General features: G+C 48.3%; 1 protein-coding gene across 3 annotated transcripts in view; it reads right to left on the bottom strand.

Annotated features, from left to right (window-relative positions):
- Nucleotides 1-12,911, bottom strand: part of ABCC4 (ATP binding cassette subfamily C member 4) — a 260,432-nt gene that overhangs the window by 210,450 nt on the left and 37,071 nt on the right. For all 3 annotated transcript variants that reach the window (XM_019444076.2, XM_019444075.2, XM_019444077.2), the window contains exons 2-3: nt 2,866-2,976; nt 2,180-2,300 (exon numbers count right to left, since the gene is read on the bottom strand). In XM_019444076.2, the coding sequence (XP_019299621.2) occupies nt 2,180-2,300; nt 2,866-2,976 (232 nt within the window). The remainder of the gene's footprint in view (nt 1-2,179; nt 2,301-2,865; nt 2,977-12,911) is intronic.

Raw genomic sequence — 12,911 nt, 5'->3', positions numbered from 1 at the left:
TCCTCTCAGGGGGAAGCCCGGCCTCTGCACCTCATACCTCTTCTCCCAAACGCAGCAAAGATGCAGCTCATATTGAGATGGGTTCCAGTCACCGTGTGGGGCTTAGCGACCCACCCCAAGACGGCCGCAGCGCACTACAGTGAGGAAAGCCAGAGCATGGTCCAAACCCAGCCACAAGGGCCACCCTTCTGATCCCTCCTCTTCAGGACTTGTCACCAAGGGAAAGTACAGAACCGGGGGCAGCAGAGGAAGGCTGCTCCGGGACGCCGTCCGGCCCCAAGGTCCAAGGACACATGTGCCTGCCCACCCCCACCCAGACACGGGGCCCACGTCGAGGCTGCGGGACTCCCCGCCAAGCAGAATCCATGAGCTCGATGCTCTGCGAGGTCAGCACCCATATCTGATGAGGAAATCCTGCACACACACCGGCCACGACAACACCAACCTGTCACCCTGTGTATTTCAAACTGAGACTTGCTGTGACCACATGGAAACACCATCACTGGGACCCCTGTCCACAGGTCAGTGACAAGCTGGGGCTGCCCGAGGAGCTCCTGTACCCTCTCCCACCAACCGCCCCCACCCCCCACCCTGTCAGTCCCACTGCTTTGCATCTCCACCCTGCCCTTAACAAGCCACAGCAGTATCTAGGTGGTGATGGGTGCCCCATATACTTGTCCCCACCCTCCGGCCAACCCGCCTTTGTCATCAATCTCCCAGGACCATCCAGTCCCCTGTCAGCTGACAGACCCTGTGGTTTCCTCCAGTTACACAGGACAGAGATCACCTACCTACACCCACTGCCCTTCAATACGACAGAGCCTTTTACATGGGAGCTGCCCCTCCCCCATACACACCAACCAGCCCACCCATCTCACGCCCAGCACTCAGGACAAGTCAGCGCCCTTCTCCATCTAAAACAACATTTTCCCGGGGCACCTGGGTGGCTGAGTCGGTTAATCATCCGACTTCAGCTCAGGTCATGATCTCACAGTTTGTGAGTTCGAGTCCCACGTTAGGCTCTATGCTGACAACTCAGAGCCTGGAACCTGCTTCATATTCTCTCTCTACCCCTCCCCTGCTCATGCTCTGTCTCTCTCTCTCTCTCTCTCTCTCTCTCTCATAAATAAATAAACATTAAAAAAAAATTTTTTTTTTAATAAAACCTTTTCCCAGCAACCACAACTTCTATCCCTTCGACCCACAAACACTCACAGGGCCACCAACGTCCCTAAGGCAGTACTGAGGTACCAGAGAGCACGAGCCACCCAGGTGGGTTTGCAGCATGCTTCCAGCAGGCTGCAGCCCAGAACAGGCACAGGCTCACCGACACCGTGTCCAGGAGAACACAGTCTTACTGGAGGATCTGGACGGAGGCGCTTCAGGGTAATGGAGGTCAAGGACCTGATGACTTTCTGCCTTTGCTTTGCCTCCGCACATCACTCCTACGCGCACTGCAGTGCCGGGCTACCAAAGCTCCTCCTTCCAACCACCAATCCTCCCCAGTAACCGGGGACAGGAAACCAGAATGGGTCGTGTGTGAATCCTCCAGAATTCCTCCACAGACGGGGTTTTGGCTCGTAGTACATGTCCTTCTGCAAACAGCCCAGAGAGACATGTGTTCTCGGGAGCTCTGGCTGGCTCCACCCTCCACACAGAGCCCCGGGGCTCTGCTCCCCTGGAAGGGGGAGGCAGTAATACCTTCTTGGGAAAGCATTCATCAGATTTGGCCAGGTCAAATTAGCTGCTATTCGCTGAGCACCTGTAAAATGCTTTGTGTTACTCCGGGCTCTATCCAAAGTGAATTCCTCCAAACGAGAGCACGCATATTCCTTGAGGTTGTAGAGTCTTCTTTGGGTCAAGGATCACTGTTAGCATTTCTAACCCTTCCCACGCACCAGCAATATCCCAACATGCCATAAAACTTCAGAGCACCAGCCTTCCGCAACACTGCATTTCGATTGGTTAGAAGAAAAACAGTATCACCCCGCCCCCGCCGGAGGCCCATTTAAGTATCTGCCCATTCTGAAGATGAACACGACCGCTGAGCTACATCATGTTTCCCAGACGTGTTCTATCGTCAGACCGTAACCCACCTGCCCCTGTCCCCGGCAATGCTGCCATCTGTGTACCCATCCGCACACAATGGAAAACAACACACTGTGTGTAGAAGTTTTACCTCCATTAGCGTAAAAATTCCCAAAACTAAGTAGGATTTCCAGTAACACTTTATGATCGCTTTCGTTAAGGAAGGCTCCCGTGCATCTTTCTCGGCTCTCAAAACTTCTTTATCCCAGTACCTGCAAGAGAAACAAAAGAACAGTGAGAAACCACACACCCGGCTACAGGGCCGAAGAGGGGGGACGGACAAATCAAAAGCTACGTGTTTACAGGACATTCTGTTTATCACAGGGCACTCTGTGGCTGCTTCACTGGCACTGCTAAACGTGTGCAGGGCTCCTAAAAGATGTGTGGTGCGGAACCTGAAGCACCAGAAAAACATGCCTTGAGGGAGAAAGTTCCAGTCTCAGGAAACAAGTCACGGCCAAGCGCTGCTGGATTTACAGCACCATGAGCAAGCCAGTAAGGCAGACCTGAGTCCAGACAGCCTCCTCCAGTGATACTGTCTCCGGGACAGATCCTGGCATCCAGGGCCTCTGCTGCTGGCAACTGCCACCCCACAAATGCACAGGAAACATGCTTTCCCCCAGCCACCAAAGTAGGCTAAGCCCAGGGACAGCCTAAGGGGAGGTGAGTGTACCGCATTAGGAAAGGAAGCTCAGGCCAGACCCATCCCAAACCAGGAGACACACACTTAGAAATTCTCATTCCTCCTCACCCGGCTCATTCCTGCCCATGGCTTACCCTTGCAACTCCTCTCCAAGATGCTTTGAGCGATCTTCTGGAAGCACCGAATACATATCATCTTCTTCTAACCTCCGTTTGTGACCGATTTTAAACAAGGGGTTCAGCCACCTGTTAAAAATTAAGAGAAAAGAAGAGTGACACAGATCCAAATTACACATCTGTCTTGTTAGAACTTACATTCATCGGGTTTGTTAAAAAAAAGGGGGGGGGCTCCAAAAGACAAATACTGTACGATTTCACTTATATGTGGAATCTAGAAACAAAATGAACAAACAAAAAGCAGAGCAGAAACAGACCCATAAATACAGAAAACAAACTGATGTTGCCAGAAGGGAGGGGGCTGTGCAAAAGGTGGGGTTGAAGGTTCAGGCTTCCAGTTACAGAATGAGGAAGTCACACGGATGAAAGGCACAGCATCGGGAATATAGTTAATGGTGTTGACTTTTTTACTAGGATTTTATTTTTAAGTAATCTCTACACCCATCGTGGGGCTCAAACTCACAACCCAACGTCAAGAATTGCATGCTCTACCCACTCAGCCGCCAGGCGCTCCCAGTCAGTGGTGTTGTCATAGTGATGTATGGTGACAGATGGTCGCCAAGCTTGTGGTGAGCACAGCATAACCTGTACACCTGAAACTAAAGTAATATCCTGTGACAACTATACTTCAAATTTTTTGAAAGTTTACATTTTATTAAACTTTTTTTTAAATGTCTATTTAGGGGCGCCTGGGTGGCTCAGTCGGTTAAGCATCCGACTTCGGCTCAGGTCATGATCTCACAGTTCGTGAGTTCGAGCCCCGCGTCGGGCTCTGTGCTGACAGCTCAGAGCCTGGAGCCTGCTTCACATTCTGTGTCTCCCTCTCTCTCTGCCCCTTCCCTGCTCATGCTGTGTCTCTCTCTGTCTGAAAAATAAATAAACATTAAAAAAAAATGTCTAATTTTGAGAGAGAGAGAGAGAGAGAGCACATGAACATGAGTAGGGGCGAAGTGGGGAGGGCAGGGGACAAGAGAGGATATGAAGCAGGCTCTGGGCTGACAGCAGAGAGCCCAGTGCAGGGCTCAAACTCAGCAACTGTGAGATCATGACCTGAGCCAAAAAATTAAGAGTTGGACGCTTAACTGACTGAGCCACCCAGGCGCCCCTGAAAGTGTACATTTTAAATATAGAGATATGGAGGGGAAAATAAATGTGTGTGTGAGTAGACACACATACACACACACACACACACACACACACAGCTCTATCCACTGAGAGACCCTGGGAACACTGACACTCCAGCAGCAAAAAGCATTCCAGAGCCCAGATTCTGGGTTTTGTTTTTGTTTTTTTTTACCATAAGGAAAAACAAAAATAGTTTTCCTTATGATGAGAACTTTTAAGATCTACTCTCTTAGCAACTTCCAAATACGTAATACAGAATTATTAACTATAGTCACCATGCCGTCCGTTACATCCCCAGGACTTACTTACTTCATAACTAGAAGTTTATGCCTTTTGGCCTCCTGCACCCAGATCCTGGGTTTTTCAGTATCTTTCTTCCCTAAAGAAACCAGGTCTCCTTGAAGAAATGTCTCATTTCCAGGTTTGGGCAATATGCGGAAGCACCTGACGATTAGCTTTTCTAATTGTCATGTAAGTGCCTGGCATTAAGCTTCTGATTGCTGAGGCATTCACTGGGAGTCATTCCATCTCAAATAAAGACAGCCACACTGGATCAAGAGCCACATTACACCACCCATAAAGTTCCCTCTTCTTGTAAGAAAACTCAGGATTAGGGGTGCCTAGGTGGCTCAGTCGGTCAAGCGTCCAACTTCGGCTCAGGTCAAGAAGATCTCACGGTTCATGAGTTCGAGCCCCACATCAGGCTCTGTGCTGGCAGCTCAGAGCTTGGAGCCTGCTCCAGTTCTGTGTCTCCCTCTCTCTGCCCCTCCCCTGCTCGTGCTGTGCCTCTCTCTCTCTCTCTCTCTCTCTCAAAAATGAACACTAAAAAAAATTTCTTTTGTAAAGAAAACTCAGGATGACAGAGATAACTGACCATCTCTGACCGCTGGCTTTTCCCATGCCTTTATTCCCACTTATGCTCTCAGTTCACCAAGAAAGAGTGAACTTGCAAAACCCCAGGCACCCTACCCAACCTCTGTAGAGGCAGAACCCCAGATCCAGGTGTGTGCATGCCCAGGCATGCCGTGCACTCTCTAGAACCTATGGGTAATAAACCTTGTCATTTCTAAAGTTCCCTGATGGTTATCGCTGAGACGCGTCTTGCAACCACGAGAATCACACGGGCTGGTCCGACCACAACACCGGCTGCAAAAGGGACAATGCCCGCGGGGCTGTCGCAAAAGCAGCAGAGCCCAGGTGAGCGGTGTCCCAGGCTTTCCTGACAAGGGCACCTCCCTTCACAGGCTGACACGAGCACAGAACAGGCAGAGAAAGCTTGAGATGAGCCCACAACACCTTACACTCAAGGAATCACGAAGATGCGTCCAAAAGACAGAGGAGACTGTGCAAAGGGCTCTCACCAGACAAATCTGGGATGCTCCCAGCATCACGTAATAAATGGCGAGGAGTCAAACCATTAAGTAACAGAAGAATCCATGAATCCTTACTGCCACAGAAACGCGAGAGAAGAGAAAGCTCTTGCATTCTAGAATGCAAATATAGAAGGAACCATGGAGTTAGGAAATTACCAATGAAGTTAAAACTCATGGGTGTAAGTCTGATGTGGAACACGGTACTTGTATAATTCCAAATGATCTCTACGAATTACTAATTATGAAACAAAAAAATAATAAATGTACAGAGGATCAAAAAAAAAAAAAAAAACCTATACATAGGCTCCCGGGTGGCTCAATCAGTTAAGTGTCCGACTTTGACTCAGGTCATGATCTCACAGTTCGTGAGTTCGAGCCCCACATTGGGCTCTGCGCGGACAGTGAGGAGCTTGCTTGGAATCTCTCTCAACCCCTCTCTCTGCCCCTCCCCTGCTTGCTCTGTCTCTCCCAAAATAAACTTAAAAAAATTTTTTTAAAGATTAAAAGGAAAAAAACCTCTGCAAATCCATTATGTATTATTTAGATGACAATAATTAATATGCAGAGACGGCCTAACGATGAACACCATTTCACCGATTCACCAGGGTAAGGAAATTTCTGAGGCCAGACAATAATAGCCTGTGAAAGTAGAGATTCTACTTCTCTTATTCATTGCTTTATCCCTAGCATGATACTGGATACCAAAGAGGTGCTCCAGAATTTGTTGTTGAATAAATGCATGTCTACGAATCATGAAGCAAAAAAGAGAAACCGACCTTCAGATTTTTGCTAACCCTGGTAGCCTGGTACCTCCAAAGAAGCCCAGTGCAGGAGCTGGAAGGCTGGATTCTGGTCCCAGACTGCCCCCTGCTCCAATTCTACAAATTCAGCACCTCCACGACCCTTTGCCAGTCACCTAGTATCTCGGTGTCTCAATTTCCTTCCAAGAGAAAAGTACAGATCTGTGAGCTTTAACCACCAAACAGCTTGAAACATACTGGGTCATTTATTCCCTGCAGAAAACGCTCATGCAATTAGCAGTGGAACTTACCCAGATGAGGACACCCTGCCCTGAAAGGCCCTCTTTAAAATTCTGGTTTTGAAGAGAAAAAGATGCTTTTCGTTAGGAAAATGGACATCAAAACCACATGAGACATCAGCTCACACATATCAGCAGGGCTACTGTCAGAAAATAAATATCTAGTTGGGTGAGAACATGGAGAAACTGGAACCCTGGCGCAGAGCGGTGGAAACGTAAAATGGTGGGGTCACAAGGGACAAATATTACGATTCCACTTACAGGAGGTACTTAGAGTCGTCAGATATGGAGAGACAGAAAGAACTGTGGTTGCCGGGGGGCCGGGGGAGGAAGGGGAAACTGGAAGCTCGCACTTGACGAAACACCAATGCAAGATGAAAACTGTTAGGTAACAGTGTGAATGCATTTAACACGACTGAACTGTACACTTAAAATGGTGAGGGGGGTGGGGCGGTGTCCGGGTGGCTCAGTCGGTTAAGCTTCCGACTTCGGCTCAGCTCGTGATCTCACAGTTCATGGTTCAAGCCCCACATTGGGCTCCATGCTGACAGCACAGAGCCTGCTTGGGATTCTCTCTCTCCCTCTCTCTCTGCCCCTCTCCCGACTCAGGTTCTATCGCTCTCTCTCAAATAAATAAATATTTAAAAAGATAAAAAGATGGCAAACTTTACGTTACATGTATTTTACCACAATTTTTTTTTAATTTAATGAGAAAAAAATTCTGCTAGGTGTACCACCGGAGGAACTCCAGACTTTGCTAACTTTCTGGTGGTATGACCTTGAATTAGCCACACAATCTCTCAGTACTGGCCTCTGGGAAACAGGGAGAACACCTCCCAAGGCTGCTGAGGGCGTCAGCCGGGGTTTCTTTCAATACCACAAACACCCACCCAACATGCAGCCACTCTGGAAAACAGTATAGAGGTTCCTCAAAAAGTTAAAATAGAACTACCTACTAACTAACCAACTAGCGACTGCACTACTAGATATTTATCCAAAGGATACAAAAGTAGTGATTCGAAGGGGCACATGCACTCCGATGTTTATATCAGTGCTGTCAACAACAGCCAAACTATGGAGAGAGCCCAAATGTCCACTGACAGACGAATGGATAAAGAAGATGTGGTGTATACATACATTGGAATACTGCTCTGCCATCAAAAAGAGTGAAATCTCGCCATTTGCAACGACATGGATGGAACAAGTGTGTTATGCTAAGTGAAATAAGTCAGTCAGATAAAGACAAATACTGGATGATTTCACTTCTATGTGGAATTTAAGAAACAAAACAGATGAACATAGGGGAAGGAAAGGAAAAATCAGATAAAAACAGAGAGGGAGGGGCACTTGCGTGGCTCAGTCAGTTAAGTGTCTGACTTTGGCTCAGGTCACGATTTCCCGGTTCTGGCTCAGTTTCTGTGCTGACAGCTCAGAGCCTGGAGGCTGCTTCAGATTCCGTGTCTCCCTCTCTCTCTGCCCATCCCCCCACTCACACTTGGTCTCTCTCTCTCAAAAATAAATTAAAAAATTAATTTAAATATTTATATAATATATATAATTTATAATTATATATTATATATAATTAATATTAAAATATTTTTTTTAAAAAAGCAGAGGGAAACAAACCATAAGAGACTCTTAAATACAGAGAACAAACTGAGGGTTGCTGAAGGGGAGGTTAGTCGCGGGGAGGGGCTAGATGGGAGATGGGCATTAAAGAAGGCACTTGTGGGGATGAGCACTGGTGATGAATCACTAAATTCTACTCCTGAAACCAACACTATACTATGTCAACTAATTTGAATTTAAATTAAATAAGTAAATAAAAATAACACGAAATCTACCCTCTTAAAAAAAACACACCAAATACCAGCAGTTATGATGACACAGCTCTTAATCACATTTGGGCCCCCTTAAAAAGGCTCTAATAACTTAGATGAAGTTAATTAAGCAAACTTTTTCTTTCACTACAGCCCTCCCAATGCCCAAATCCCAAAAAGCCAGGCTGAGCCCCATGGACACCAGAAAAGGCCAAAAGCTTGCTTTTCCATCTGATGGCAAACGTACTTAAGTAAGGACTGGACACAGAGACCTGAGACAACAGACCTCTGAATGTCGACTTATCTTTTCTCCCCGGGGACATTTAGCCAACAATTCCAGACCACTGGGGATTGAGCCAGCTCCACCCCAACAGTCCTTCCCTCCACAGCTTACTCTCTCCTTCCTGCCTCCTGCACAGCACTGAACACAGCGGTGTGTTTTCCTCCAGTCCACCAGACCATCAGCCCTTCAGGGCAATGACGACTCACACACCACTTGGACTCACTCCCAAGCACAGAGCCTGGTATGTCATGGTGCCTGGGCACAGATGTCCCAGGAATCCATCCAGTGCAAGAATCCAGCCAGTGCAATACGGGAACACCTACCCTGCAGGTGAGCTATCTCAAAATGGGTCACTACCCCAGTTCCCTCCACCCCAGGGCCCATATTACGGGCCCTGACCTCGACTTTGGGGCTTCCAGGGCTCACAGCTGTCCTTCCTATTTTCCTCCACTCCCACCAGCTAATCCATATCTCTTTATTGGGTCCCTTGCCCCCGCACCATCACCAACACAGAGACTATATAACCATCATGCATGGATTACTGTCCTAATCCCCTTCTTTAAAAAAATATTGTGTTCAATTCAGGAAGTGAGAAGAATCATGAGTAAGATCCTACTCCTGCTGGTCAACTCACAAGGTCTTAAAGGGATTAAATCACCATTGTTTGGAACCAGCAAGGAGACAACCAGCAGGTGATACCCTATCTAGTTAGTATAGCCAGCATGGCTACCACTAGACAGAGGAGTCAGTCATCACCCAAGATCCCCTCTGAGCCCAAGAGCGCCTGATGCGGACTCTTCTGCGAAGATCTGGCCATGAGTGCCCATTTAATCAAATGCTTTCTTCCAAGCTGTTAAACCTCATCCCTCATAAAGGAGGACACTTTATCCCCATAAAGGAAGTTCCTCCTTCCAAGCTGCCATCAGCAGTCTGACTGCCATCCCCAACTCTCCCTCCCAGCCCTCCATAGGAAACTCTCCTGTGACCAGCAAACCCCCCTGGGCCCTCAGCTCCTTGCTCTTAGCACACACCTGGCTGGCCCCTCGGACACAACTTTTCCTGCAGCCTCAGGATGGCCCTTCAGTATCCCAGTTCTGTTTTCTAGCCTCATACCCGGTCCATGCCTCCTAGCCGTAAACACCCCTGGCACCTGCTATCACTGCTGCACCTACAACATTCTCTGTCACTGTCATTCTTCTGGGGCTTCCCTTCACCCCAACTCCCTGCATCACCGGAAGTGGCTTCCAAACCCAATACAAACAGCACCCCAAACCCCAGCTATTCACATTCTGGTTCTCATCTCTTCTGGAACCTTCCTCTCAATCTTCTGATGAATACAAAGATGGGCTTCCAGACCCCACCATGCTCATCAGTGCCTGTGACTGTGCACCTGCCATCCTCTTACTTACTCTGCAAGCTGCTCCCTGGAGTGCAGCCTTGTGCTTTCCCTAGGGGACAGCAATCCACCCCCTGCCTTCCAATACCATCCACCTGCCGGCAGTCAGACCTCTCCCACCAAACCCCAGATTCCCAGGGCTAAATGCCCACTTGTCATCTCCTCTCAGATGCCAAAGAGGTAGCTCCCTTTAACGTCTACAGCGGAACTCCTGATTTCCCCGCCAAAACCATTCTTCCCCATCTCTGTAAATATCAACCTCCAAAACAAGAGCCCACCATTCAAACCTGAAGCCTGGTAGTCACTGGATGCCTCCCTGCCCCTCAGCCAACCCACCAACTACTCCCGTAGCTGCTACCTCCTGACCCCATCCACTTTTGGCACCTCTGCTCTCCCCACTGGGTCTTGGGGCTGCAGCAGCCTGCTAACTCACCTGCCTGCTTGCACTCTTGGTTTCCCTGTCTTTCTACAGAAACGCCAGAATGATTTCTTAAAAACACAAGGCTATGCTGTTCTGCCGCAGCAGAATTACACCTAACCTCCTTCCTACCGAGGTGGCATGCATGACCGGGTCCCTCCTGGATCACCAGCCCCATCTCCAGCCTAGTCCCCCACCCCCATCCCTGTTCGGTGTTCCAGCACCGGCCTCAGTGGTTCCCAGGTCCTGTTTGCTGTTCCCTTTGCTGAGAACAAATGTTGTTCCCCATTTTCTCCCACGGCTGTGCCTTCTCTCCTCCAGGTCCCAAACTAACAGCCACCTCCACCGCAAAACCTAGGCTACCGTCTCTTAAAAAAACAAACACATACGATTCCCTCCTTTATTTCCCTCTTCTAACCTTCTTTACCTACTTACTACAATCTATTTGTTGAGAGAGAAAAAAAAATCCATTTATTTTGTGGATTTATCTCTCTCCCCTCTAGAGCAAGAGTTCCATGAGGGCAAGACAGTCCTTCTGTGGTGTTCCCTGTGCCTGGCACATAGGGAGTCAGTCACTCAAAACTCTCCCCTGGTTGAGAAGTGGGGGCAGAGAACATTCTTAGGACCCTGGCTAAGCTCTTGTAGGAGAAGGGGAATGTGCAGGTCATTTGAGGTCAGTAAATCATTCAACGAATGCCCTAACCCCACTCAAATAAGTCATTTGTTATTGAAAGAATGTATTTTAAAGTACTTCTACCTGTGGCTAATTATTAATCATTGGCTAATTTGCCCTGGAGATTCTGCCAACCTGTCACTGGAAACTCCTGTGGCCCAACCTGGGCAGAGCTGGGGGGGCGGGGGGTGGGGACAGGGGGTGGAGGGAGGTGGAGTGGTCAGGGTCAAGGACACCCCAGAGCAGGGACTGGGAGGAGGGACAAATGAGAGGCACACAGATCTCACAGTAAGACCCACCCTACCTTGGGCACCTGGGTGGCTCAGTCGGTTCAGCGTCCCACTCTTGGTTTTGGTTCAGGTCATGATCTCAGAGTTTCATGGGTTCAAATCCTGTATCAGGCTCTGCGCTGACAGCATGGAGCCTGCTTGGGATTCTCTCTCTCCCCCTCGCTCTCTGCCCCTCCGCCACTTGTGCTATCTCTCTCTCAAAATAAACTAACTAAAAATGTTTTAAAAAAAGACCCACCCTACATTATTTGAACACCCTTCCACTGAAAGCAGGGGTTCGTATGCTCAGCACTCCTGACATCTTGGGCTGGATGCTTTAGTCGTAGGGGGCTGACGAGCAGCATCCCTGGACTCTACCCTCAAGATGCCAGGAGCATCTCCCCACCCCAGGTTGTGACAACCAAAAACATCTCCAGACGTTGCCTGGATGGCAAAATCCCCTGGGCCAGAACCACTGTCCCAAGCTTTTTGTGTTTCTAGAAAAGCCATAAAACGTTCCTTCAAATGTTGGCCCCAGAGAGTACCCACAGGCCACTCCTAGTCGTCCCTTAGCCACCGAAACAAGGGTAACAGTATAAACCCATTTCATACTCATTGGTCCAAATTTCCTCCAGGAACTCACAGTCCGGTGAGGGATTTATATTGAAGAATGACAGCAGGACATGGCAGGGGTGGTCATGAGCTATAAGAAGATCAGCTTCTTGGCTTTCTGCAGGGTCTCCATAGGGGTAAGAGATCAATACCCCACACGCCAAGGACCAATCTTCTGTACAGCAAAGATTTTCAAAATGAGATCCCTAGACCAGCGGCATCAGCATCCCCTAACTTGTTGGAAATGCAGACCCCAGAACTATGCATCACAAACTCTACAGTGAGTGTCACAACTCTGTGTCTTACCAACTCTTCCAGGATGCCCAAGTTTAAGAATGTTTCATACAGGGGCATCTGGGTACTGAGTCAGCTAAGCGTCTGACTCTTGATTTCAGCTCAGGTCATGATCTCACGGGAAGAGGGTTTGAGCCCCGAGTACTGACCGTGTGGAGCTTGCTTCAGATATTCTCTCTCTCTCCCCCTCTCTCTGCCCCTCCCCTATTGCACGTGCACACGCACATGGTCTCTCAAAATAAATACATAAGAAATAAAAATAATAAAATATTTTTATTAAAAAATAGTAATAATAAAAAGACTGTGCTGTACAGTGTGTTTTGGCATAACCATTGGGAAGCTCTTGTGTGGTCCTTATATCACCAGTCCCAACCGTCCCAACCCTGGCTAAAGAGTAAAATCCCAGTCTTGGCCTGGAGCATTTTTTCCAAGACCAAAATATATCGAAGCCCCATCCAATGACTGAATCAGAGTAAGCCAAGTTAGAAGCCACTAGCGGCCTTTTCTTTTTTTTTTTTTTTTTTAATTTTTTTTTTTTTAACGTTTATTTATTTTTGAGACAGAGAGACAGAGCATGAACGGGGGAGGGTCAGAGAGAGGGAGACACAGAATCCAAAACAGGCTCCAGGCTCTGAGCTGTCAGCACAGAGCCCGACGCGGGGCTCGAACTCACGGACCACAAGATCATGACCTGAGCCGAAG

This window comes from Panthera pardus, unplaced genomic scaffold (assembly GCF_024362965.1).
Source record: "Panthera pardus isolate Hobbes unplaced genomic scaffold, ASM2436296v1 HiC_scaffold_1, whole genome shotgun sequence".
Taxonomy (NCBI): domain Eukaryota; kingdom Metazoa; phylum Chordata; class Mammalia; order Carnivora; family Felidae; genus Panthera; species Panthera pardus.
This window is presented reverse-complemented; position numbering and strand designations above follow the sequence as displayed.